The sequence below is a fragment of the Balaenoptera ricei genome, chromosome 18 (assembly GCF_028023285.1).
Source record: "Balaenoptera ricei isolate mBalRic1 chromosome 18, mBalRic1.hap2, whole genome shotgun sequence".
NCBI lineage: Eukaryota > Metazoa > Chordata > Mammalia > Artiodactyla > Balaenopteridae > Balaenoptera > Balaenoptera ricei.
The window spans coordinates 2,775,982-2,803,481 of record NC_082656.1 but is presented as its reverse complement, the minus strand read 5'-3'; the positions used below and the strand labels follow the sequence as shown (position 1 = coordinate 2,803,481).

At 43.2% G+C, this 27,500-nt stretch overlaps 1 protein-coding gene across 4 annotated transcripts in view; it reads right to left on the bottom strand.

The window, feature by feature from the left end:
• Positions 1-303: 303 nt before the first annotated feature.
• TNFRSF19 (TNF receptor superfamily member 19) overlaps positions 304-27,500 on the bottom strand; it is a 91,140-nt gene continuing 63,943 nt past the window's right edge. For 3 of the 4 annotated variants that reach the window (XM_059902622.1, XM_059902624.1, XM_059902623.1), the window contains exons 6-10: positions 12,930-13,094; positions 12,316-12,441; positions 8,940-9,060; positions 7,932-8,337; positions 304-3,434 (exon numbers count right to left, since the gene is read on the bottom strand). In XM_059902622.1, the coding sequence (XP_059758605.1) occupies positions 3,402-3,434; positions 7,932-8,337; positions 8,940-9,060; positions 12,316-12,441; positions 12,930-13,094 (851 nt within the window). In that variant the 3' untranslated portion in view covers positions 304-3,401. The remainder of the gene's footprint in view (positions 3,435-7,931; positions 8,338-8,939; positions 9,061-12,315; positions 12,442-12,929; positions 13,095-27,500) is intronic. The other variant, XM_059902625.1, reaches the window with a different exon arrangement.

Genomic DNA, 27,500 nt, shown 5'->3' with positions numbered 1-27,500 from the left:
AAACTTCTCCTTCTTCAGACCTTCCCTCTCGGTGTCACAAAATGAAGGAAAAAAAAAAAAAAAAGAGGTCATGAGAAAACCTTGATACTAAAGCTTCTCAGATAACTCAGTACATTTTTCAGTAGCTTGACCAGCCCGAGAGATGTAACCAGAGGATTCCAAATCTCCCTCCTAGAGTCTGAAATCCGGAGAGGGATACATGGGGAAAGAGGAGATCTTAGTGAGACCCTCCACGGAGAGCAGGAGGGGAGCATTCACACCATCAACCATTTTCTCACCAGACGTGTCGATAAGAATACCAGGTAACAATTTTATTCACAAATTAAAAAAGGTCTTACAAAACTAGTTATGTAAGGAAACCAACATTTACAAATTTATCAATTCCAGTATGCAAAATAGTCAGGATGAGGTCTAAATTGATGCAAGCTGACTGCCTTAAAGCAATGATGGGTATTTTTTCCTTTTCTATTTTTTTTTTTTACTAGCACAGACAATAGTGCTTAACCTAGGTAACAGCAACATTAACACTTTATCTAAAGTAGAAAAATCTACATTTGACAAATACATTCCATATACACAAGATTAGAAAACCCCATGCCTTTATGTGGTTGTTCCCCAATCCTGATCTCATCCTTGTCAGGGAGCTTCTGCAGTGCCGGAAGTCACAAGCACCCGCACTCCCAGCCCTGTTATTAGCTGATGGCGATCCTGGCATCAGCACCCTAGCAGCTGAGTTTATCCGAGTTCTGCAGGATATTGATATGAAATGCCAACTGGACTGTCCTCTACAGCATTTACAAAGAGTGTAGACTATAACATCATTGTATGTTTCCACAGCACATGGTAGTAAACTGTCTTCCTCTGAATAAAAATAACCCAGGATCGGGACTTCCCTGGCGGTCCAGTGGTTACGACTTCGCCTTACAATTCAGGAGGTGCGGGTTCGATCCCTGGTCAGGGAGCTAAGATCCCAGATGTCTTGGGGTCAAAAAAAACCAAAACATAAAACAGAAGCAATATTGTAACAAATTCAATAAAGACTTTAAAAATGGTCCACAACAAAATAACCCAGGATTTTTCAAATGCAGTATCAAATGAAATCAAGTTTTTAACCCTAAGTATTTCTCTATTGATCAAAAGTGATGTTTCAGGATTTGCGGCCAAAGTCCCATTCCCATCAATCTTAGCTTTCTCCTGCAAGTGTTTTTGCCTTTGAAGTTAAAGAGGGCTCTACATGTGGAAAATATACTCAGGTTACAAAAAGGAGCACAACCCTGGCCTACTTTGATCACCCCTCTGTCATCACAAAAGTGATCAGATTACAAACTACGGCACACGTGTGACTTACAGTGAAACTTGCATTTTCGTGGACCTCTTGTGATCAGGTCCTAAATACTTTATATACATTTCCTAAGGGCAAGTCTCAGAAGAGTTGGTGAGTACCAGAGCTTAGGAACCACTGGTTTAGGCTAAAAAAGGAAGAGAAAAAAGAAAGTCAATCAACTATGATGGGACACCAGGTAGACAGGAAAGGCTGTGCATTACCACGAGACCCTCTAATTTCCCATTTCAGTCAAAGGAACGGAGGTCACGTGCACGACACACCCTGAGCTCATGTCCGCACACGGATCCTGAACTGCGGATAGAGGGACAGTCCCAGCACGAGGAAGAGGCCTCGTGAGAGCTCACTACTGCAAGAGAGCAAAGCACGGGGCAATAAGAGGGAAGATAAAAATGTCCTTGGGAAAGGCAGATCTCTAATGCTCACTTTAAACTCTTTTTTTTTTTTTTTTGCTGCATCGTGCAGCTTGCAGGATCTTAATTCCCCGACCAGGGATTGAACCCAGGCCCTCCGCAGTCAAAGTGCTGAATCCTAACCACTGGACTGCCCAGGAATACCCTCTAATGCCGACTTTAAATGTCAAGTAGAAGACACTGATTTGGAAACAAAATATCTCAGCGTTCTCTAACACAGGGATGTTCAAAGGTCTGTTTCTTTTTTAAGTGCAACTGGGACAGAGCTAATAGTAATCACTTAAAAGACAACAGCCAGAGCTGATCACGTACGTTCAAGCAGGAAAAAAATAAACCCTGCTCAAATAATTCCTCTCCAGGGCGCAGAGATGAGCAAACGAGCCAGCCCCTGGTTCATGCCTGAGCTGGGTTATTTCTGTCCCAGCTCTAGAGCTAGTTCTAGTAGGTGAATACCAAGGTGGTAGGGGACGGATCACCTCCAGAGAAGCACCAGACTCTCAAATCCAGCGCCGTTGGGCTACGGTGGGAATCACCGTGCTGACGAAGCCGAGGAGATGGGTGGGAGCCCTGTGATGTCCTGGTCAAGCTACACGACGGCAGTCGTAATCCATTCACCTAAACGCTGCCTGCAAGTTGTGCTATTTCTTCTCGTCCTAATACGCAGAGTCTCCTAAGACTACTCACCTGGTGTCACGTTTCAGTAGTAGGGAAACCTGATATGTTGTCATTTCTAAAGCCTTTAGTATAAAATATGATGCAAATAAAAGATCATTATAAATACCGATTCTCTATAAAAGAGAAATTCTGGATCTTTTAAGCTCAGTCCCAGGGACAGAAGTAACAAATGCTTCCATATCCATGGATTTTCACATAAATCTGCTAATCTAGAATGCGCACGCTAAGGGGTTTTTAACTCGGAGGGATGGGCAGTTCTTTCCCAAACACATGTCCTAACTCAGGCCCCTCTTGTTAACTAACTCAGCCGCTGTTCACAAGACAGTGGCTGAGGCGAGAAGCGTCAATTCTGCAGGATTTGGTCTCTTCTGATTCCCAGTGAGGACCGTTAACATCATCTAATAAACCCAAGACTCAGGCAGGCCACGCTAAGTCAATTCTAACCTCCTATGCTAATTATGTAGAGGATGAAAAAGTGACCTTCAGGAAATAAAAACACTCCCTTTTGAACCCATCCATCCTACCTAAAAACTAAAGTAACTAATCTGACGTTGACTTTTAGTAGGATACATGAAATTATTTCTGGAAAGAAAACGTAAATGAAAATTTATACTCTGGGTCTTCAGTCTCGGCAAACCACCTCCGCCATGAAAAGAAGCACGAATGCATTTCTGTTTCTTGTTACACCCCTAAGCTCGGTGGCTGCAAACTTGGCCCGTCAGTCTCTGAAGTCAGCCTGTAGCGTAGAAGCTTCTTGTGCAGGAAAGATGCAAAGTCCCAGAAGTGCTTGGAGTGTATTCCTTGAGGTCTCAGCTTACAGCTGGTCTGGCTCAGAAGCAACTGGTTGAAAGGCTTAAAATGCTGTCAGTGTGGTTCAGATTTACTTTCTTCCCCCAGATGCCACGCGAGGTCCAGACGGTGCTGAGTCCATAAGCAGAGGAGTGGCCGCCCTTTGGCCTCCGTACGACACTTCACTGCAGAAAGAAGCAAGTCCTTTCGGCCTCCTGAAACGGTGACAGAAGGACAGCTTTGAACACAGCACCTTACAAATTAAAGCCCTCAACTGTGACTGTAAAAATTTATGGTGCTTAGCTTTTACTAATTGTGCACATGAATTTTATAATATATGGACAAGAAACTCCTGTAAGGGTGTCCCAATATCAGGTACTCTGAGAATAAAAATAAAGAAAGATTTCCTCACAACCCACAGTCACTCCATATGTGCAAACAGTCCTTAAAAGATGAAAATGTGCCCCAAACAAACTATATCAATGAACAATTCTTTTGCTGATTTTCAACCTCAGTCAAACATTTAAAGCTTGTTTCTGTGTTGCACTCTTTTAAAGCAATTGTAGGTAAAGATTTTAGGATTCTTTAGTCTATTCTTTAAAAGAACAAAGATGGTTAATAATTAATGCTATTCTTAGTCTTTGAATTTAAAACTTCTGCGAAGCCATTGGAGAAAGTTTAGAAAGAGTCTGGGAATGAGACTTCTCTTATAATGACCTCCCTGGAATACTCACACATACGTCACAGGGCAAACGTCCTCAGGAGAGAGCAGCCTTTAGATCTGTCCCTTATCACAAAAGCACAGTGACCTCACTTTGGGAGGGGCTGAGGCTTGGGTCACCTGCGTGTTATTATATGTGAGTGAAACCTTCATTCACGCAGTAACCTTCATTAACTTACCACTAATTTGGCATTAGTGACATATCAGACACATTTACAGAAAAAATTTTTTTCAAAGGTCTAAGGAGATTATCTAGAAATAGAAACTTCTGAGGTTCTCTCAATAATAAGATAGTTTTATCAAATATGTTGATCAACTGATACGATAATAACAACCATATTAATGCTACCAGGGAGGAAAATTATACTTAATTGGCCAATAAGGAAAAAATAGAGATTTTGATAGATTGAGAAACTAGAACCCAGGTCATCTCCTATCTTTTCTACCATTCCTTCCATTATTTCATGTTGACATTTAAAACGTTGGTTAAGAAACACCACCAAAGAAAGCTTTTCCTGTTATTAAACAGGCTGGCTTCATTCTCCCAAATATCTTAGCAAGTGATGTCTCAATATGTTAGTCCTGGTTCCCTTCTGGGGAGGTGTTGTTTAGGGAACATTTGATTAAAATGGAATCATACAGACTAAAGACAGCTCTCACTCCTATTTGCTTTATCCTGAACCATAACTATCATATCAGACTCTGGGTGGCATTAAACTACCCACAGGAAGACTACCGTGTAAAAATAAATTTTCGGAAACAAATGCATCACACGTTAGAAATCTGAGGCTCACACCAAATACAGACAAAAGTCCCTTGGTGCACGTGGCAATAAATCGAATCACACTGTACACCTTTAACTTATGCTATGTTATATGTCAATTACATCTCCATAAAGCTGGGGAATAAAGAGTGAATAGAGGTTAAAATACAAGTGAATGAAACTTGTATTCAAGTGAAATAGAGGTTAAAATACAAGTGAGTGCCTGGGTAGGAATTTAAAGTTTCATTGAAAATAAAATAGAAATAAATTGTTTAAAAAGGGGTGGGGCTGTTTTGGCAACAGCTGCCCTCATCCAACCCCCAAACAGGAAACAGTGCCCTCCTGAGTTAGGAGTGAGCCCACATCAGGGGCCAAGCTCACTGCACTTGAACTTGAAGAGCCAGGAGTCCTGCCCTCTGGTCCATTAATGGAAAGCTTCCGAAATCAAATTCTTTGCAAGAGGTAAGTTCAGTAACTACAACTAAGAGAAGTGTTTTTCAGAGTTTAGAAAAGATTCTCGCTTAAAATGGGCTCAAAATATTATTTGCTATTTTCAATTATATGGAGAAAATGGAAATGATTTACACTATAACAATCCCTTTCCTGAATTCAGGATGTCTTATTTAGATTTGCCAAAATTATCTAATAGTTATAAGACAACACATCTTGGAAAGCCTATAAAAACCCTTCATTAATAAATTACATGGAATGGGGCTTCACTGGTGGCGCAGTGGTTGAGAATCTGCCTGCCAATGCAGGAGACATGGGTTCGAGCCCTGGTCCGGGAAGATCCCACATGTCGTGGAGCAACTAAGCCCGTGCGCCACAACTCCTGAGCCTGCGCTCTAGAGCCCACGAGCCACAACTACTGAGCCTGTGTGCCACAACTACTGAAGCCCGTGTGCCTAGAGCCCGTGCTCCGCAACAAGAGAAGCCACCGCAATGAGAAGCCCGTGCACTGCAAGGAAGAGTAGCCCCGCTCACCGCAACTAGAGAAAGCCCGCGTGCAACAACGAAGACCCAACGGAGCCAAAAATAAATAAATAAAATAAATAAATTTATAAAAAAAATATTTGGTGATGTCCTTAGCCACCGAGAACTACCTCAAAAATAAATAAATAAATTACATGGAGCAACCTGAATGTAACATTTTCTCATTCATCTTATACGTAATTATAACTTTCCATCAGACTTTGAGTTGAAGGTATCTTTATGTAATCATAATTACCTTGACAATTCTGAAAAGAATGCATGTCATGATGCACCAATCTTACATACTAAACTATGTTTCTACAATTTTGCATCCATGTAGCTGTGACAAAAGGGCTTATCCACCCTAACCCCCACCTCCTCGATAACATAGACAGGAAAAAGGGCAGGCTGAGTTGCTTCGGACACGACTTGGCTTCGAGATGCTTTATTCCTTAGTTTTAGAATTTACACCACAAAATTGGGGACAAGCTACAAAATTAAGACGAGCAGTAATTCTATTTACTGACAATACTCGGAAGAACTGTAGCTAGTCCGATGGTAGCACCATCACTGCAGCCACTCAGACTTTCTTCTGACAGTAGATACACGAGAAGGTGAAACACATAATTCGTGAAGGCAACACAAGCAAGTTTATCGTCAGAACCAAGTGACTTGATGGAAAAGAAACTTCAGCATTTTGTAATGAAAATGTGACTCAGATTAAATATTAAGTGTCCTAAGATGTTCATTTTAGAGTACGTGGCAAGGCATCCGATTGGGATGTAGGGATTAGCTGCCAAAGGGCCCCGTATCCTGTCTTCTGCGTCCTGCTCTCACCCATTCTCGGGGCTTGTTAGCTGCTCTGGGCTGCTGGGGGTTCTCTGTCCAAAGGTCTGTGGGCCACGTCCATTCTGAGACCTATATGCACCTAGGCCAACTCTTAAGTCTTTTCTTACTATCCTCATGAACAGTGTGAAAATTAGAGGCCGGCTCCAAAGAACAAGGTCAGTAAGTGACCTTTCCCAGCTATAGAGGTACGTAGTCTGTGCTTTTTAAACTGCCTAATTTGTTTGATTTTCCTCCTTTCATTGATCTCTTCTTCATTTCCGTTATTATGAGAAAACCAGCATCGTTTTTTCTCCAAAGCCAACACATGTTTTCAGTACAGAATTCCCTGTACATGCTTTATAGATTTTCCTCATAGTTAAAAAAAAAAAGTACTGCAGATTTAGATGCATATAAACCCACAAATTTGTTCTTAGAAGGAACTATCTCCATCCACACTGACTTTAGACTCCTTCTGATTTTATGAGACAAAGACAGGACGTCTCAAGGAAACAGAGGTGCTATCCAGGAGCCCACGCAGTGTGCCTGTGCCTCATCGGCCGCGTCCCTGATCCGGGGCAGGCAGGACCAAGGATGACAGCAGCCCTGTCTGGGCAGAACAGGGCTTGCGGGGCCTGGGAGCCCCTGTTGCTGTGATTCTGCCCTTTCATACTCAAGGCCGGCATCATTCTTCCAGAAGAACGTACACCAACGATGTATGTGCTCACATTCAGGAAACGCTTATACACATTAAGTCAAATTCAGCAAAGGCCACCTCCTCACCTGGAGGAGAAAGCAGGGCCAGTGCCCAGGTACCCCCGGTGCCAGAGCCCCATCTCCCTGCAGTCACCACCCGCCCCACCCCAAAACCTGATTTCAGACCCTTCCATCTGGAAGGTTCTTCTACTGTCTTTGGTGCCAGATCACAACCAACAATCAATTTCCAACCAAACTGATCAATCAGTCAAAGCAAAGCAATCTAGAAAAACCACAGTGAAAGAGAGAGGAGGGAAAAGGGTAGCCGAGGGGACCTAAATTCTCATTAACTCGACCGTGAATGGACAGCATGTAAGTATTGGGCATAAGAACATCACGGGGGAAGACAAAGGTGAGGAACTGCTTCCAAGATGCTCCCATAAATAACTCATCTCTCAATCAGGATGGTGCTGGGGTGCGGTGCTGGGTAGCTGGAGTGACAAGAGGAGAAAAGAATGCGGCTGCCCTGGATGGCCTTAGAGATGAGCTATTAGTTTAAAAAAAAGACTCCTGAAATTTAATTTAAATATATTCTCCTATAACATACAAGAAGTTATGAAGGACGGAAAGACCTTCTCCCCAGGTTCCCCCACATTTAATGGAGGACAGAGTCCTGTTCCCTCTGGGATTCCTTAAATCATTGCTGTGCCCACAGCAAATCCATCGCTGCCTTACCTGGGGTGACGGCTGAGTGGTCAGGTGATGGACATCTCCTCTCTCCTGATCCAGCTGATTTCTAGCAGTGAGCGCGTCCTGAGTTAGCGCTGGTTCTGGCACTGAGTTGTCGAGTCTCGATAAATCAGTAGTTTCTGTAAAGTTTTCAGGATGAGCTTGAATTGGAACCGCCCCACCAACCACACCCCGACTACTGTTTGAGTCCAAGGATGCCGAGCTTGCACTCTCTGGATTGAGAGAGCGAACATCTTCTCCAGGGAGCTCAGGATAAGAATCGCAGGAAGAGATGTCGTCACCACAGCTGGGATTTTGCATCAGAGGCCAGGCGTCCGAAAACTCGCCACAGATGGACCTCGAAAGAGACCCGAAGAAAGTTGGCATTGCTTCCCCCGCTGGACCTGTGTTTCTGGACACATGTTCGAAGGAGCTGTAAGTACTCTACTGGGAGAAAAACCTACTACAAAGCAACATTCCAGCTATGCTTTTCAGTTTTCTAGATGAAATAAACAACAAGTTATTAAGTCAGAATTCTCGTGTTTCCTTTGTTATAAACTTGCTTCAATACAGTAAGTTAAATTACTACATTTACTTTAAAACCGAATTTTTATACCTACTTCTAACCAATATAGTTAAACTTAATCCGATGTCTAAAATAGGCAGTTTCCTGGGTCTTAACTGAGTTCCTTTGATTGCTGTTCTAAAATTCTCTGAGTATGTGACATGCTAAAAATTACTTACAGATGATGGAAGTGTCACAAATCATGAATATAAGACAAAAACAAAATTAGTGGAATATAAAGAATAAAGAATGTTACATTGGCTATCAGTAACCCTGAGACACTTACCTAATTCTTGCCAAAGTTCCCACCCCCTACAATGTCTAGAATGTTATTAATAATACTAAAAAAGTGATGTCCCATAGTTTCACATAAAAATTGGTGAATGAGTATAGCCTGTATATTTGCACACGCGAACATGAAATTACATAGATTAAAAACACCCATTTACCTGTCCTGAAGAATGGCCTTGGAGTGCACCCTGCAAGCAGGAGTCTCCCGGCCGACGCTGCAGGCCCCGTCACAGCATGCGGATGGGATGAGATGCACGGGCCCTAGGAAAGCCGGCAGGGCTGTGAGGTGCAGCGCTTGTTTATACCAGTTCAACACTGCTCTTGAAAATTTAGCTATCCCCTTTGGGTGACTTTCGGGGGGAAAGGGGTTATGAGGTTTAATTTTTTCTCTTTTTTCTTATCTTAAAAATGATGGACCACTTCTATGAAGGACCAGGAAGAGTCAAATTCCTGGAGACAGAAAGTAGGATGGTGGGTCCCAGGGGCTGGAGGGCAGGAAGAATAGGGGGTTAGTGTTTAAAGGGGACAGGGTTTCAGTTTGGGGTCGTGGAGAAGTACTGGGGATGGTGGTGACGGTTGCACAACAATGTGAACGTGCTTAATGCCCCCCAACTGTGCACTGAGAAACGGCTAAAACGGTAAATTTAAGGTGATGTCTATTTTACTGCAATGAAAATAAGGATGAAGAGGAATGATGAGAGGGTACGTGAAATGACGTATGGCTGACGAGGGTGGAAAGAGCACAGAGTTTCTGCAGAGTGGCCTAGCCACACAGCGCAGAACATAAACGTCTAAACCCTTTAACTCAATACACACACACCTTTTTGTCTTTTTACTGCTAGGAATGTATCTTAAAGAATAGCTATCTATGTGCACACAGCTTTGCAAACTATTATGTTCACTGAAGCGGTATGTATTTTTGGTTACAAAGATAATACACATTCACTGAAGAAAAAAACTTTAAAAATAGAGAGATTAGATCAGAAATTAAAATATAAATCTTCCTTAATTCCGTAAGCTGTAAAACACTGTCCACATTTCTGAACAGCCTTCTAGACTTCTCTCTCTACATATACAGACATATGTAATTCTGATTTTATAAAACTATAAATATAGTAAAGCATACAGACAAAATTAGGAAATTAGCAATAATCATGCTGTGTGTAAGAGAACATTCTTGTTCTTAGGAAACAAGCACTGAAGTAAAGGGACACCTCATCTGCAACAGATTTTTCTCTTTTTTTGGCTGCACCGCACAGCTTGTGGGATCTCTGTTCGCCAACCAGGGACTGAACCCAGGCCACGGCAGTGAAAGCCCAGAATCCTAACCCTAGGCCACCAGTGAACTCCCTGCAACTGATTTTTAAATGGAAATTTAAAAACTGTGTACATGTCTATGTAAAGCACACAGTTGGCCCTTGAACAACGTGGATTTGCAGTGTGTGGGTGCACGTCTTGGAGTAAATACTCAACAGTAAATACTACAGTGCCACATGATCAGCGGGTATTTGGCTCCGAGGATGCAGGACCACGGATACGGAGAAACCGTGAACACAGAGAAGCCGCAGATACAGAGGGCCAACTATAAGTTACACGTTGATTTTTGACTGGGTGGAGAGTGGGTGCCCCTAACCCCCAAGTTGTTCAAGGGTCGACTGTGTACACCCACCATACTTAGAAAGAGATAAAAATGATAAAGCAAATGTGGAAATGAGATACAATGCTAATACTGGGGGAATCGAGGTACAGGGTATGTGGGAATTCTTTGTCCTATTCTTTCAACATTTTTGAAAGTCTGAAATTATGTCAAAATAAAAGTGAAAAGAAAATAGGCACTGCCACTAAGGAAGAAGCAATTTATATGATGAGCGATACTGAACCTGGGCGGGTGACAGCGGGGGCGGATTCTGTCCAGTCTCTGCGTTCTATTACAAAAACGTGCAACAAAGCCATCCACGTATTTAATCTTTCTTTTCAGATAGAAGTGACGATGAGGCAGAGTTTGCACAAAGCTGTACTTGATCACATTTCAAACCCAAGTTTCTCTCTCAAGCGATCCTCTTTGCTAACTCTGATCTAGGGGCAGTGCCTGGCACAGCATCTAGAAAATGCAGTGCTTGGGCCGCCTTGAGAATCACCAAGGCATCGCTACTGCCAGGAGCTGAGTCTACGACGTCTGCAGGCAAAGGCAAAACCAGATCCACGCACGCTACGGAAATTCTATGTTTTATTCTCAACCCTAAAGCAGAAGACAGTAGTGGCCAGTAGAGAAATAATGACGTTGAAGATGCCTTATCCCACATATTAAATATTAGACTGAAAAGCTGAACCCTTCAATTTCTTGAAAAGAAAGATCGGACAGTTCTGAGACAATAAGCAATTGAACTGGGAAATGTTTAACTTCAAGGAAGGTTATTACAGGAGACAAAATGCTGCTGCTGCGCTATTGCAACCACAGGTGCCGGAGCAGGCATAGGGCAGGCTTCCGGAAGGGCTGCGGCCGCGTCGATTTTTACTTTGCAGAGGAGGTGAGTTCGTGGGGACAGGCGCAGGAAGGGTGCCAGCTGGTGTCACCTTTGCCCGTTTTTTGCCCACGTTAGAAACCAAGTCCATCTGAATCACAGGCAGACCTGGCTGTGTCGTGCCTCACAGTTATTGCTTTTTCCCAAAGTGAAGGTCTGTGGCCACCTTGCATTGAGCAGGTCTATCGACAGCATTTTTCCTACAGCATCTCCTCACTTTGTGTCTGTGTCCCACTTTGGTAATTCTCACAATATTTCGAATTTTTCATTATTTTTTCATTATTGTGATATTTGTCATGCTGATCTGTGATCAGGGATCTCAATGTTACTACTATACTCGCTGAAGGCTCAGATGACGGTTAGCATTTTTCAGCAATAAAGTATTTTTAAATTAAGGTGTATACATTATTTTTTTAGACATAATGCTGTTGCACACTTAATAGACTACAGTACAGTGCAAACGTAACTGTTATATGCACTGGGAAACCCCAAAATATCACGTGACTCGCTTTATTGCAATATTCACTTTATTGCAGTGGTCTGGAACCGAACCCACAGTATCTCCGGGGTCTGCCTGGACTTCCCTAAACTTTCACTTCTGTCAATAACCCCAGAGACAATTATGGTTTGTGGAAAACCCTGCAATAGGTCTCCCTCCTCCCTCTTCTTTAAGATATCCCAAAAGACACTAAGACACTTACATGCAGGTTCAGTTGGAATCCACCAGACAAGAAAGGAGATGGATCCCCTGTTCTGCAAAAGGCTCATATTATTCTAAATCAATTCACCCCAAAATAAAGGCAAACTTGCTTAAGAAGTTACTGAGAAATTCTAGAATTTTAATGACATGCTTCTTTTCTGTTCAATACTTAAGAGACACAAAACACCCAAAACATCAGGGGACGGGGGAGAAGGACTGAACTAGATTAACTTTAACTGGAAACCTGAGTGGGAGCAGTTCTTTGCGGCTTCAGGGCCCGCATTCCTAGTGGCCCCCAAGCGCTGAACTTACCGCAGGTCTGGGCCGAGTCCCGGTGGCACTGACAACAGGCGTGGGGCGCAGCGGTGCTGAGCCGGGGTCTGTCGAAACAGGACAGTTCAGAACCGTTGTACTGCAGGTCCTGTGCCCTCAGGGACCCTGCGGAGGCCGAGAACTCGGTCAGCGAGACAGCTTCCCCAGGAGGGGCCCACGGACATCACAGCGCAGCCAGAACCACCCCAGCTTTTGCAGTCATAAAGGAAAGGAGAGCTGCTGTTCACAGCTAAAAATACTCCTTCTTACACGGAAGCAAAGGTATGAAACAATCGGTCAAGGCAGCTCGAGACGTAAGGTACTTGTGTTGCCAGAACTCAGACGAGCTGTGCTTCTGCCGAGGGGCGGGGGTATCCCTGCCTCCTCAGGTCCCCGGGAAGTGATGTTGCCCGCTGGCCGCGCCCTCTGCGCCTTTTGGCAGGAGGCCGCTTGTGGAGCAGGCCCCTGGGACGCCTGTTTCCACGTGTTCTCTCTGTCCCTTTGGCTGCAACCTGACTCTCCTCTTAGGTTCTCGTCGGACACCCGGATGGCAGTGATGACGGACAAACACCCTTCACCAAGACGCTAAGACACAGAAAGAGCTCAGAACTCACAGCTGGGTTTCTTCTCCATAAACTGCCGCTTACAATATATGACGCAGAGGATGAGCAGGGCCAGCAGGACGGTGGCCAGGGCGCTGCAGATCACGGCAGCCAGGGCCGTGTCCCGCGGGCTGGAGGCCGTGGACGGGATCCTCACCAGGTTGACCTTGCTGGTACCTGAAAACCACGGGGATGGAATCAGCACATCTCAACCACCCAAGGGACTCAGGTGCTCACACTGAACTCGGGGTCCCCTGCTGCAGTGGCCTTCAGGCAACATCAGTGAGACCAGGGGGAGGTGTTCTAGAGGGCTCAGACACGCCCTCCGCCCGGGAGATCGCTGGAATACCGCACCTCTACCTGCGACTCTCCTCTGTTCCCATGACACCAAGCACGCGCAGCCCTGACACGTGTGCTGTCGGGCCCGTTGGGCCAGAACCGTCCGCGAGTTGGGAATCTGTCATCTTGTTCTTCCTCCCCAGCACTTGGCAGTGTGGGCCACAGAGCAGGCACTCGATATGCATTCTGTAATTGGCATTAGACCTTCTACAGTTTTAAGCAGGCTGAACTAAAGTATGCTTTGGGGGTCAACTTTAGGGGAAAACGAGGACTTGGATCATTCATAACCTCACAGTAGGTCCCCACTTTCTGAGACAGTGAACATTTTTTAACGCCTTAGCTGTTAAATTACTGAACAACACCTAAGTTTTGGAGAAAAAAACCACTGTTGTGACCTCAGATTGACAGCACATCTCAATTTGGACGAAGCACATCTTGAGGGCCGTTTGCCCCTGTGGCTCACGGTGATGGTAATGGACTTGGCAGCCCTAGAGATGACAGGCTGGTGTCTGCATCGGTGCTGCACACGGCACAAAAGGCCACCTGGTACTTTCTCCCCAGCCCTGACTGCATAGGCCCCACCCCCATCCCAACCCCTGAAGCCTGGTTTCCACTGTACGACCCCTGAGGCTAGAGCCAGAGAGAAACTTCAGGGTTGATATTATTGAATCATAAAAATATGACAGCAGGAGCGATCGTTCTGGAATGTTGAATCTTGGTGTATCTACACTCAGTGATTCTGGGCTACCCTCATACACGTTTCTTATTGCCACTGGGAAAGGCACATAAACCATATGCCTTGGACCTGGATGAATAAGAATCTTAATCCAATCATACATTTTGAAGGATACTTGTTTGTAAACATGTTTTAATATTCATAAAAAAATAGCGCTTCTAGCTATGTAGACATACTGTCATAATCAAATCGCACACGTTAGATGTTCATCATACAGCAAGTTAAACAGATTACACCTCTGACCTGATAGAGATGAAATCTAAACCTGAAACAGCCTCTGTCAGTGGACAAATTCACAAGAGGACGTATGAACACAAGCACAGCTGTGCAAACACTGATAAGTAAATACACGAATAGGAATTTATATCGAATGCAAGTAAAATCGTGAGCTACGCTTGGGAAACATTAAGTATTACCTATTGCGACCAAATGGTGAAGCTGATTTATGTTTGTGAGAAAGTGGTTTAGTTCAGAGTGAGATCAGGCCCCTTAGCTGAAACTTCCCACCAAATAACCAAGCTCTAGTCAATACCAGGCTTTAGCAGAACTGTTATCAAAATGAGACTGAATACATTATTTGAGTCGAAGATAAAGTTCCTAACTAGATGTAAGGATTAAGTTAAACTCATTGATCAATGGAGTATTAGATATTCAGAAAAACCCTACGGAAGAACCAGGAATTCAGGTTAAAGTAGGTCAAGATTAGAGTCTTCTGGGTTCTTATTGTTTAAAACCTTTCTAAAATGGATTAGTCAACTTCCTTGCCTTCATAGAAAAGGAACTGTTTCTAACTTATAAATAAGCTGAAATGCCCTCAAATGGGTATTATATTTTTAATTTGGTGGTTTGTGACTCAGGGTTTATTTTCCCCAAGCCAATCAGAAAAGTCTTGGTAACACGTATCTTTCCAAGGAAGGGCACTAATACTGTGATTTCAATGCTACTGAGTTGCCATAATAACGTCCATTTTAAACGTAATTACACCAAATAAGCTATTTCTCTATGCATTTCCCAGGCAGGAGCATCTGAAGATGAACAAGAAAAAGACGGACGTTTCACCTCTCAGTTTTTGACACCTATATACGAAAAGGCATCTTGTTTAACGCAAACACCGCTCCCAAGAGTCCCCATGGGAAGCATGATCCGAAAGCCACATTCTTTATTCTTGTTTATGTGGACAAGTCTATGACAACCCTCACAGCAAACACCATCTTTTTTTTTTTTTTTTTTTAATGGGAAATGGGTTCATCATTCTCAAGTTTGTCACATCAGCAATGCAGACATAACTACAGAAGCTATGAGAGACTGGGCCGAATATCATTAGATTTTAGAACCACCCTCAGAAACTCATTCACATCAGTTCCCGATAAAAGCCTATTTTCTTATCATTCTTTTGACTTAAGCAGTAAAAACAGAGGGGAGGGAGCGGTACCAGCTGTATGAAGTGGCTTCTACCCTACTAAGTTCTGGCTCAGAAAAGGATTTATCGACTACAAACCAAAAAGGATTGCTTCTCTGGCCTGTAGCTGCTGCCATGATACTGAGATTCAAGATTCTTTCCACCCACGGCTTTAACTCAATTCCCTGACCAAGCACCTCGATGCCTACAAGGCATCTCACCCTCACCTTGCTAGGATCCTGAGGGTACGTCCAAGCAATCGGGAATAGGACTATCCGTATTCTCTGGAAAGTTTTAACTCTTCTGGAATACAAAGGCACGTCTTACCCTAACCAATTAAGTTATCAGATTCCTCCCTGATCTCAGCACTACGCTTCGGCAAGTTACTTCAGAGTGAGAGCTGTTTCTTCGCTTAAGTTTCACGTTACAGGACACACTGTACATGGGTTCACTTTCACACTGAACGTTTCAGTGGGCTCAGCTCAACCGGACGGTGATGTACTGAGTGTCTGTAGTGACTGAGACGTCTCAGTCCTACAAGGCACGACGTTCGTTGAGTGAGGATCTGAACAGATGAGAACACGGGGGTCACCTGCAAGGCCTGGCAAGTGTTTCTATAAGGCCTGCTGCCCCCTTTGGAGTGGGACAAGGTGAGCGAATCCGAGTAGCTGAGACGCCCTCCTTGCACCTCAGCCTCTAAAGAGCTTCGGAATGTGGCTGGGGAGACGTGTGTGTTGGGGGGATTTGTTGCCAGGCTCCGACTGCTTTCGGGAAAGTCCGAGGAGGAGCTCAGGCCAGGGTGGACCTTGGCGTGCTTTCCTCCACCTGACGCTGACACGCACCTCCGGTGACCCCACCCTCCTGACGATGGGGTGAGGTCCGTTGACCACCCTCCATTTATAGAGGAGAAAACCCAGACTTTGAGGGACCTGCTCAAGGTCACACAGCGACGTGCAGGCAGCCTGAGAACCGGAACGTGGCCTTCGGGTCCTTTCTGGTGGACCACCCTGCCCAGGGATGCAGGTAAACATCTGTCAGGTAGCGACGAGGAGAAGGTGGCTCATGTCTGTGGGGAGAAGCTGGCCGGGCCCCCGAGACCACGGGCCTCCTGACCACAGACCTGCCCCGTGTCCAGGTGTGCAGGTGTCCAGGTGCCGGGCCCCCCAGACCACGGGCCTCCTGACCACGGGCCTCCTGACCACAGACCTGCCCCGTGTCCAGGTGTGCAGGTGTCCAGGTGCCGGGCCCCAGAGACCACGGGCCTCCTGACCACAGACCTGCCCCGTGTCCAGGTGTGCAGGTGTCCAGGTGCCGGGCCCCAGAGACCACGGGCCTCCTGACCACAGACCTGCCCCGTGTCCAGGTGTGCAGGTGTCCAGGTGCCGGGCCCCAGAGACCACGGGCCTCCTGACCACAGACCTGCCCCGTGTCCAGGTGTGCAGGTATCCAGGTGCCGGGCCCCAGAGACCATGGGCCTCCTGACCACAGACCTGCCCAGTGTCCAGGTGTGCAGGTGTCCAGGTGCTGGGCCCCACAGACCACGGGCCTCCTGACCACGGGCCTCCTGACCACAGACCTGCCCCGTGTCCAGGTGTGCACGGAAGCTCGTCCCACTTGCGGGCCTCTGGCCCAGCGTGGATCTCAGTGTCGCATGATGAGCTGGGCAGAGCGGAAACTCTACGGAGGGGCTTGAGTCTGGAAAGGATTCGAGGGCCAGATGGCAGGAGGGGCAGCGCCCAGACGCCCTCCACTAGTAACTGCAGCTCTGCTTCCTCTCGAGCCCCCTGCTTGTTCAACCTCTCTCACGCCTGAGTAGGCTGTGTTTAAAAACCTGCTGAACAGAAGCTCCCTCTTCCCAGAGCCCACTCCCCACAGAGGGTGCTGAACAGGGAGGAGGGAGCTGGTTGGCGCCATCTGGCCCCTCCCTGAACCTCAGCCTCCCCAGGGACGATCACACAGTGGCTCAGATGTGGCACCGAGATCCACTGCGAGGGGCCACGAGAATTTCCCTCAGGGCGGAACGAGCTTCCATGCACACCTGCACCCCCGGACAGGTCTGCGGTCAGGAGCCCGTGACCTCCCTGTGGCCTGGCCGGCTTCTCCCCACAGAGGTGAGCGTGGTCCTTACAGTAAAGAACAGGATTAAGTCAGACGCTGCATCTCGTTTCTCTGAACTTTACATTCCCAGTCCAAGCTGCTTTCCCAGCTCCAGAGTCACAAACCCAACGGCCAGCGGGGCGTCGCCACGTGGATGGGGAAGCACCTTAAGCCCAGCATATCGCCAAACGAGCTCTCCACCGTCCCGGCCCACCCTCTTCCCAGCACCCGCCCTGCGCCCCGCGAATCTCCCCTCCCTGCCATGGCCTCGGTCTGCAGCGCCCTCCCCGGGCTGCGAGCATGACCCCTTCACTGCTGTAGCTCTTTCCTCAAGTGTCACCTACTCAGTGAGGCTCCCCTGCCCAACTCCTTAAAGCTGTCATCTCTCTCCAATGCCCCCCGCTTTCCTTTCCTCCCCAGCACTTGCCACCACCTGACATTTTATATATTTAACTTGGGTGCTTCCTTGTCTTTCTCCCCTGTGGTGGGAGCAGTACAGCCCACTCTGCTTCCCCAAACCCACCCCCCTGCCTTGTGTTTAAGCTGGTCCAGCAAGAGGCTACGTTTCCCAGCCTCCTTTGTGGCCAAGTGTGATACGTCCAAACCAGAGTCAAGGGGGCCCGGCAGGATGAGCAGAAGGGATGGTGTGGCATCTGTGTCATCTCCACTTTAGGGACAAATGACTCCGGAGTCCCCTTCACTGGGGCTGGAGCTGCATGTAGCAGAAGGGATGGTGTGGCATCTGTGTCATCTCCACTTTAGGGACAAATGACTCCGGAGTCCCCTTCACTGGGGCTGGAGCTGCATGTAGCAGAAGGGATGGTGTGGCATCTGTGTCATCTCCACTTTAGGGACAAATGACTCCGGAATCCCCTTCACTGGGGCTGGAGCTGCATGTAGCAGAAGGGATGGTGTGGCATCTGTGTCATCTCCACTTTAGGGACAAATGACTCCGGAGTCCCCTTCACTGGGGCTGGAGCTGCATGTAGCAGAAGGGATGGTGTGGCATCTGTGTCATCTCCACTTTAGGGACAAATGACTCCGGAGTCCCCTTCACTGGGGCTGGAGCTGCATGTAGCAGAAGGGATGGTGTGGCATCTGTGTCATCTCCACTTTAGGGACAAATGACTCCGGAGTCCCCTTCACTGGGGCTGGAGCTGCATGTAGCAGCAGCCCAGTCTGGATCCTATGGGTGAGGAGGACAGAAGAGGAAGCTACCCCAAGGCTGGCAGAGCAGCAAGGGCCAGACACCGGGCCTCTGCAGGACACCTGCAGCACAGCTGTTCCACCAGCTGAATCACCTGGACGGTTACAGAACGGAGAGGACCTGCTGTCTTATAGAGGCTGCAGTGTTGGGGGGCTTCCTTGTTACAGCTGCTTAGCCTTGACCACAACCAATTAAATCCCTCCCTGAAATACAGGCTCCATAAGGGCAGAGATGTCAGCGGTTTTGTTCACCACTGTATTGATGATACTTACAAGAGTTCTGGGCACATAGCTGGTGCCCAATAAATATAAATGATGAAACGAATGCATGTCTGTGAAAGAAACTGGAAAACCCTAAGTATTCCCCAAAGTTTGTTAAATGGCAAATTGTCCAATCACTGAGATGAGATTATACCCACAGTGCGTTTGTCCTTTATCCCTCCACCTCTGGCTGGTGACAGTACAGGTGCAAACAGCTGGGGGAAAATAACAGTTTCATCTGCAGGCACTTACTTTACGTTATGTTAATTTGACTCTGGGAGAAAAAGCAAGGGTTGCTCAGATTTATCAATACACAAACCTTGAAGGTTATTGGCTATAACTTCAGAATGAGAATGAAACAAAAATTTAGCTCTCTCTATTCTATCTGAATTAGCACCCCATGGACTCATCAGAAAGGGATCTTATTTTAGTTATTCTCCGCCAAATGTAATCTTAGTTAAAAATCCACACTTAGCAACAATAGAGTTATAGTGAATTACCAAAGAAGCCAGAAAAGGAGAGGACCTTCAGGAGGTCAATCACATCTTCCAACAAAAGCTGCTTTGGTGTCAATTTCAGAAACTGACCGTTAGGCAAATTGGATACAGGGAACGATTAAATTGCATTCCTATCATTTTACCAAATTAGGCATCTTTATCTTACATTTTTACCCACTCCCTCCCCCTAAAACCACTCAGAGGGATGGAGAAAATTACATGAACATTTAGAGATCTGCTAACAACAGAAGCCCATGAATTTTTTTTTTTTTTGTATTAAGTCATCCAAATTATCATCAACATTATCACAGACACCACACACCAAACACCTACAGAGGGCCGGCCTCTTATTACCCACTTTTGAAATGTTATAATAATCCTTCACAGCAAGGGTTTTACAGATGAAGACGTCTGTTCAAATCTATAAACAGTTTTTCATTTAAACCACCATTGGGTATTCATATTCTGGAAAGCAAACCAAACTACAGTGTTCCTTGGTTTGTACTCCGTTCGGCTGGCTTGTTTGATTTCAACATGAGTATATATTTAAAAATTGATTTCTTTCCTCATTTTTTTCAATCAAATTTACTGTAATATAAAGTATTCAACAATTTGAATAAAAGATAAATTATTTTTAAAAAATGAAGACATCTGTACAAATCTATACAGTTTTTCATTTAAACAACTGAATCTGGTTCAATCTAGATTTAGGCCCGATTTGTCTGTCTGCTCTTTTTAAAAAAATTAATCTATGCTCCTTCCAATATTCCAACAATATCGCTTAGAGCAAAAAATATACTACCGTGTGAAGGATTGCTAGTTCAAATTTTGTACAGACCAGTAAATTCTACTTAATTAGTTAACATATACAATATAACTTGACCTAACTTAAAACACAAATAGAGCTTCACAAATTCAGCCTCTCTTGCCCCAAGATTAAAGAGGCTCTTGCATGTTATCGCAGTGAAAAAGAACATATGGCTCTTTAAATTTATTTTTTAAATGTTCTTTTTAAGGTCTATATGGTAGAACTAGATGAGTGTCAGATAAATAGAGTAGGGGAGAACCAGCTGTAAATGAACTAATTATGCTTTCTGTCTGGGCTTCCATGTTTAAGACCTCACTAATGCCTTGTGTTTTCATCAGAGAGTTCACGTAAGAAAATAATACAGCAGGTGTCACACTATGTGACAGATCACTTCGGAAACTCCAACAGAATTGGAAATGTGAGCCTTTTCACTTGTGGATGACCATGCTTTGGCACATGCAACTCAATTAACAATTAGTTCAGGAAGATAAACTTACGATTTAGACGTTTGCTAATAATTTTCAGTAATATATTTTATCTTTGACTTTTATATTTCTTTCAAGTAAAGTACAAATCAATCCATTGCTTTCTGTGCTCTTCCATCACCACTACCATTACCAACCAAAAAACCCCATGTTGAATAACTGTTCAACAAATTTAAAACCTGATGAATCTATTTCTAGCTATGTTCTTTCATTAAAAAAAATATATTAACAAAGAGCATTTTGCAATCTTAACTGAGGCAAGGATATAGTCCTGGAGTTTAGTAAGGTTTATCTTTAATCTAAACTGGTTAAACAAAAATATCTATGGTAGCACTCAATGTATGAATTCCAGATGTATTAAAGAAGTCTGCCAATAAACAAAATAGTTGGATTTTTTTTCCCCTCTTCTAAATTATTTATTTGTTTATTGAGGTATAGTTGATGTACAGAATTATATAAATTTCAGGTGTAACAACATAGTGATTCACAATTTTTTAAGGTTATATTCCATTTATAGTTATAATAAAATATAGGCTATATTCCCTGTGTGGCACATTATGTCCATGTATCTTATTTATTTTATACATAGATCCTCTTCTAATTTAGATGAGGGTCTTGATATGCAATTATGATTTACGTTTGTTTTTTTTCACCTCCTCCCCTTTCTCTTGCCCCGCCTGCCCCTGGTTACAAGCGACACACACATTAAAAGAAAGCTTCTATTCTTTTTCTTTTTGGCATTTGAAGTATCCTTGGTTTTATTTAAAATAATAATAATGATGATGATAATGATGATGAAGGAAGGACAAGAAGACATGATTACATTTTATTTGACATGCTAGAATAGCACTGTTCCTTTTTCTTTCCAAGTGGAATTTGTTGATTATGGATAACAAAGGAACATGTAAAAAAATAATATCAGTAATTTATTTCTGAGAAATGAAGACAGAGAGTATCAAAAGTGTCCCTGAGTATTTTCTTCTGATTTTTTTGTAGACCTAATAAAACTATTTCTTACTTTTCTAAATGCAAAGTATAAAGAATATAAGTAAATATAAAGTATGGTTCTTATCCTCAGGCAAGTTATAATCCAGCTGGGAGGAAAAAGCTGTGTAATTCTTATCCATGGAGATATCCTTACCTAAATGTGCCCGGGTTGTTTTTTTTGGCCAGCCATGGGGATAAAAGTTTGTTACTGAGGATGTTGGAGTACATTGTAGAGGAGGCTTGACTCCTCAGTGATGTCAAATACTAAATGCAGTATCTAAACTGAGGGTGGGCAAACTTTTCCTGTAAAGGTTTGCAACCACTCAACTCTGCTATTGCAGTGAAAAGGAGCCACAGACAATATGTACATGAATGGCTAGGACTGTATTCCCATAGAAAGAGCAGTAGTTTACTGATCTCTGTTCTACATCCTCTCTGCACTGTCTACCACCAGATTTCATTTATCTGTTGAGATAAACCCTTTGGAGTTCAAGCCACCAGCATATTCCTCTGAAATAAACAATAAATAAAATAGTTGGATTTTTAAAATCCATTTTATATCAAGCACTCTGACACTGGATGTAATGTAATGTAAAAGAGTGAGTCTTTATCATTTTACTTATTTTTCACTTTAAACTTTGGTCTTTGAACTATGTGGTTTGTTTTTCAATAACTGATAAAAAAAACATTACTTGAAAATGAGATTTTTTTCTGTTTGCACAGAAAAAAAAATATTTTTAAAACTGAATTGATTTTTTTTATTGTGGTGAAATATACATAACATAAAACTTACCTTTAGTGACACTGAGTACATTCACAACATTGTGTAACCATCACCACTAAAGTGATGGTTTTCCTCCCCCTTTTCGCCCCATGTCCTGGTAAGCACTAATCTGCTTTCTGTCTCTATGAATTTGCCTATTCTGGATATTTCATATAAATGGAATCATAAAATATCACGTGACCTTTTGTGTCTGGCTTCTTTCACTTAGTGGAATGTCTTCGAGTTTCACCTATGTTACAGCATGCATCAGAACTTCATTCCTTTTTATGACTGAATAACATTCCACTGTATGGATGAACCACATTTTGTTTATTCATTCATCAGATGGTGGATATCTGAGTTGTCTCCACCTTTTGGCTATTATGAATAATGTTGCTATGAATGTTTACGTTCAATCTTTTTCCATATATGTTTAAACTTTTCACGAAGGTACACAGCCATGGTTCCACACGCTATCAAAAGGTACATTATTGTTATTTCACTAAGGAATTAAGTTAATCAGTCACTCATTTATTTAATGTTATTACACTAAAGCATTAAGTTAATTAGTAAGTCAGGAAATAAAAACAATTCCTGGGCAAACCAAGAGAAGAGTGGAAGGAGACAGTGCCAGAGAACTGGTCAGGATCAGTGCATGTAAGGATTTGTAAACCGTATTGAGGAGCTTGAATTCTATTCTAAGAATAATAGGAAGTACTCAACAATCGCAGAACATATATTCTTCTCAAGTACATGTGGAATATTCTTCAGGATAGACCACATGTTAGGTCATAAAACATGTCTCAATAGCTTTAAAAAGACTAAAATCATACAAAGTAACTTTTCCAACAACAATGGAATTAAACTAGAAATCAATAACGCAAGGAAAACCGGGAAGTTCACAAATATGCAGAAATTAAATAATATACTCTTAAATAACCAATGGGTTAAAGAAGAAATCACAAAGGAAATTAGAAAATACTTTGAGAGGAATGAGAATAAAAAACAACATATCAAAACTTATGGGATACAGCAAAAGCAGTGCTTAGAGGGAAATTTATAGCAGCAAATGTCTACATTTAAAAAGATCTAAAATCAATAACCTAATGTTTAACTTGGTGACATTAGAAAAATAAGAGCAAACTAAACCAAAAGCTAGCAGATGGAATGAAGTAATAAAGATTAGAGCAGAGACAAATAAATAGAGAAAAACAATAGAAGCAATAAAACCAAAAGTTAGTTCTTTGAAAAGATCAGCAAAATTGATGACACTTAGATTGACAGGAAAAAAAAGGGAGAAGACTCAAATAACTAAAATCAGAAATGAAAGAGCAGACATTGCTATGGACTTTACAGAAATAAAAAGGGCTATAAGAGAACATTATGAACAACAATACACCAACAAATTGGATAAACTAGGTAAAACAGAAAAATTCTTAGAAATACACAAGCCAACAAAACTGACACAGAAGAGACAGAAAATCAAAATAGACCATAACAAAGAGATGGAATCAGTAATCAAAAACCTCCTGACAAAGAAAAGCCCAGAACCAGATGCCTTCACTGGTGAATTCTACCAAATATTTAAAGAAAAATCAACACCATTCCTTCTCAAACTCTTCCAAAAAATGAAGAGGAAAGAAGAGTTCCTAACTCACTCTATGAGGCCAACATTACCCTGATACCAAAGCCAGATAAAGGCACTATAAGGAAAGAAAACTACAGATCAAGATCCCTTACAAATATAGATGAAAAACCCTCAACAAAAATAGTAGCAAATCAAAGTCAGTGCATATTAAAGGATTATACACCATGACCAAGTGGGATCTATCCCATGAAGGCAATGATGATTAATCATAAAAAAATCAATCAACGTAATACACAATAAAAAAATGAAAGGGGAAAAAAAACACACGATCATCTCATTTATGCTAAAAAAGTACTTGACAAAACCCTAACCCTTTCACGATAAAAACACTCAATATATTAGCAAGAGTCCTTGCCTGCGCCTGCCCCGAGCCGGTGGTTCTCCGTACACCCAGCACCCAGCACCCAGCGAGACATGCCGTGTGCCCACAGAGCAGATGTGGGCAAAGCGGTGGTGGGCAGGCTCAGACTGGGCTGCTCCAATCCAAGCAGATTTGTTCAAATCCAACAACTCTTGTAAGACTTTCAGGTCCTCCTCTCAGAACACCACAACTGCCCCAAATCCAGCGAGTGCCACCATGAGGCAAGTGGCAGTGCTCTGCAGTCAACAGCCGGTCTCTTGGGGATCTCCTCCTCCCTTCCATATCTCTGCTGTTAAGAGACTCAGGCCTGGAAACAGCTCCACTCCCCCATCTTCTAAACCCAACCCAAATGGCACCCAGACGTCCAGTATGGCAAGGATGAAGCAGGTCTTCATCGAATCTGCTAGTTCCACGCCTTATTTTATTGACACGGAAATGTTGAGGATCCCAAATTTGATTGCTTTGAAGAGCATGATGAATGCCAATATTAAATTTGCTGGAGTTTTATGTACAAGATGAAGACAGACAACATTTAAAATTACTTAAGATATGATTCCTTTAAATGTGGCTTAAGAAATATGGACACTTAGAACTCTACCTTCAAATAAGAATAGATTCTGTCTTACCTAGAGATAAAGGGAGGGATGTGGAACAGAGATTCAGTTTTTCATTTGGTTCATTAAATCTGTAAGGCCATAAGACAAGTAATATAAAAAGCTTCCAGGATTCTACTTATATGCACATTGGAAGGAACTTCCAGGTGTTACTGCAAATCTTCAACGTACTGTTTCAGCAGTGCTAATTTAATGCTGATACACTCTGGACAAAGTTTTACACTGTTAAGCTCTCACTGCTCTCTTGGGGACTGAACTCTTTCCTCTGAGGCTTTGGATTTCACATTGCATTTGATGATTTATGTGCCAGGGCAATGATGGTTTGGAATCTACCCCAAATACAAGCATAATGAGTAAATTTTGCTCATATACTTCTCACCTATTCCTGGTACACAAGAGCACCAGATTCATTTGACTAAACTGATTCCAAAGAGGTTGCACTGACCTAACCCTAACTCTAACTCACACATGTATGGTCGACTGATTTTTAACAAGGGTGCCAAGACCATGCTCTTCAACAAATGGTGCTGGGAAAACTGGATATCCACGTGCAAAAGAATGAAGCTGGATACTATCTCATACCATATTAAAAAAAATTAACTCAAAAAATGGATCAAAGATCTAAGTTTAAGAACTAAAGCTATAAAATTCTTAAAATAAAACATAGGGTAAAACCTTCATGACCTTGGATTTGGTATTTGGTTCCTTAAATACCAGAGCATAGCATAATAAAATAATAATAATAATGGGAAGGGATTGGAGGGTTTTAAACGTGGAGGGTGACACGCTCTCACACTTTAGAAAGATAACCACCTGCTGTCTGCTGAGGTGAAGAGAGAAAGACATCAGGTGAGGGGGTGTGCAGTGGTCTAGATGATGATGATGATGGCTTGCGTTAAGACTGTAACCACGGAGATGTTGCCAACTGGTTACGTTTGAGCAATATTTGTTGTAAGAGCAACTGGATGTACTAGTTGTGAGTCATGTGCAAGGAAAGATGGAACCAACAATGATATGAGGTTTTGGAGTGAACCCAGAAAAACTATGGTGCCATTTACTAATCGGGATGGCAGAAGCTTGAAGGACACTGCATTTGGTGGGGGTCGGGAAGGAAGGGAATTCTGTTTTGGAAATGTGAAGTTTCAGATACCTGTTACCTGTCTACCCGGAGCTGCTGAGTTGGCAGCTGGATATCCCAACAAAGCATAAAAGAGATTGTAATTGGAGACACAGATTTGAAACTCTTGAGTGTACAGATAATGTCCAAAGCCAGAGGACTGTAAAATCACCTACACGTGTAGTGTAGATAAAGAAGAGGACCTAGGACGGAACTCAGGTACACTGTGAAATTAGGAAATCTGATAGAAGAGGAGGAGCTAGTCTCTGAGATAAGAAGAAAACAAGCCTGAAAAAGAATTCATTTCAAGAAAGAAGTGGTAAACAAAGGTTAATGGGATGAATTCTTCCAATTCTTAAATAACTAAGCAACATCAGGATTTATTTGGGGGATTGGTTACAGAAAGCAAATTTCAACAATTCCAGAGGAAAGTTAAAACAGATTTGTGATTTTTAGCCCCCTGACTCCAGACTACACTACAAAAGCTACAGTCATCAAAACAGTATGGTATTGGCACAAAAACAGGTACATGGATCAGTGGAACAGCACAGCCCAGAGATAACCCCATGCACCTATGGTCAATTAATCTACAACAAAGGAGGCAAGAATATACAGTGGAGAAAGACAGTCTCTCCAATAAGTGGTGCTTGGAAAACCACATGCAAAAGAATGAAATTAGAACATTTTCTCACACTGTATACAAAAATAAACTCAAAATGGATTAAAGACCTAAATGAAAAGACCATAAAACTCCAGGAAGAAAATACAAGCAGTACTCTCTTTGACACTGGTCTTAGCAACAGTTTTTGAGATCTGTCTCCTCTGACAAGGGAAACAAAAGCAAAATGAAACAATTGGAACCTAATCATACTGAAAAGCTTTTGCACATCAAAGGAAACCATCAATGAAACAAAAAAACCCAACCTACTGAATGGGAGAAGATATTTGCAAATGATATGACTGATAAGGGGTTAATATCCAACATATATAAAGGACTCATACAACTGAATATCAAAAAAACCCAAACAACCTGATTAAAAAATGGGCAGAGGACCTGAACAGGCATTTTTCCAAAGAAGACAACAGATGGCCAACAGACACATGAAATGCTCAACATCACTAATCAGCAGGGAAATGCAAACCAAAACCACAGTGAGATATCACTTCCCACCTGTCAGAATGGCTATCATCAAAAAGACAAGAAATAACAAGTGTTGGTGAGAATGTGGAGAAAAGGGGACCCTCTTGCACTGTTTGTGGGAATG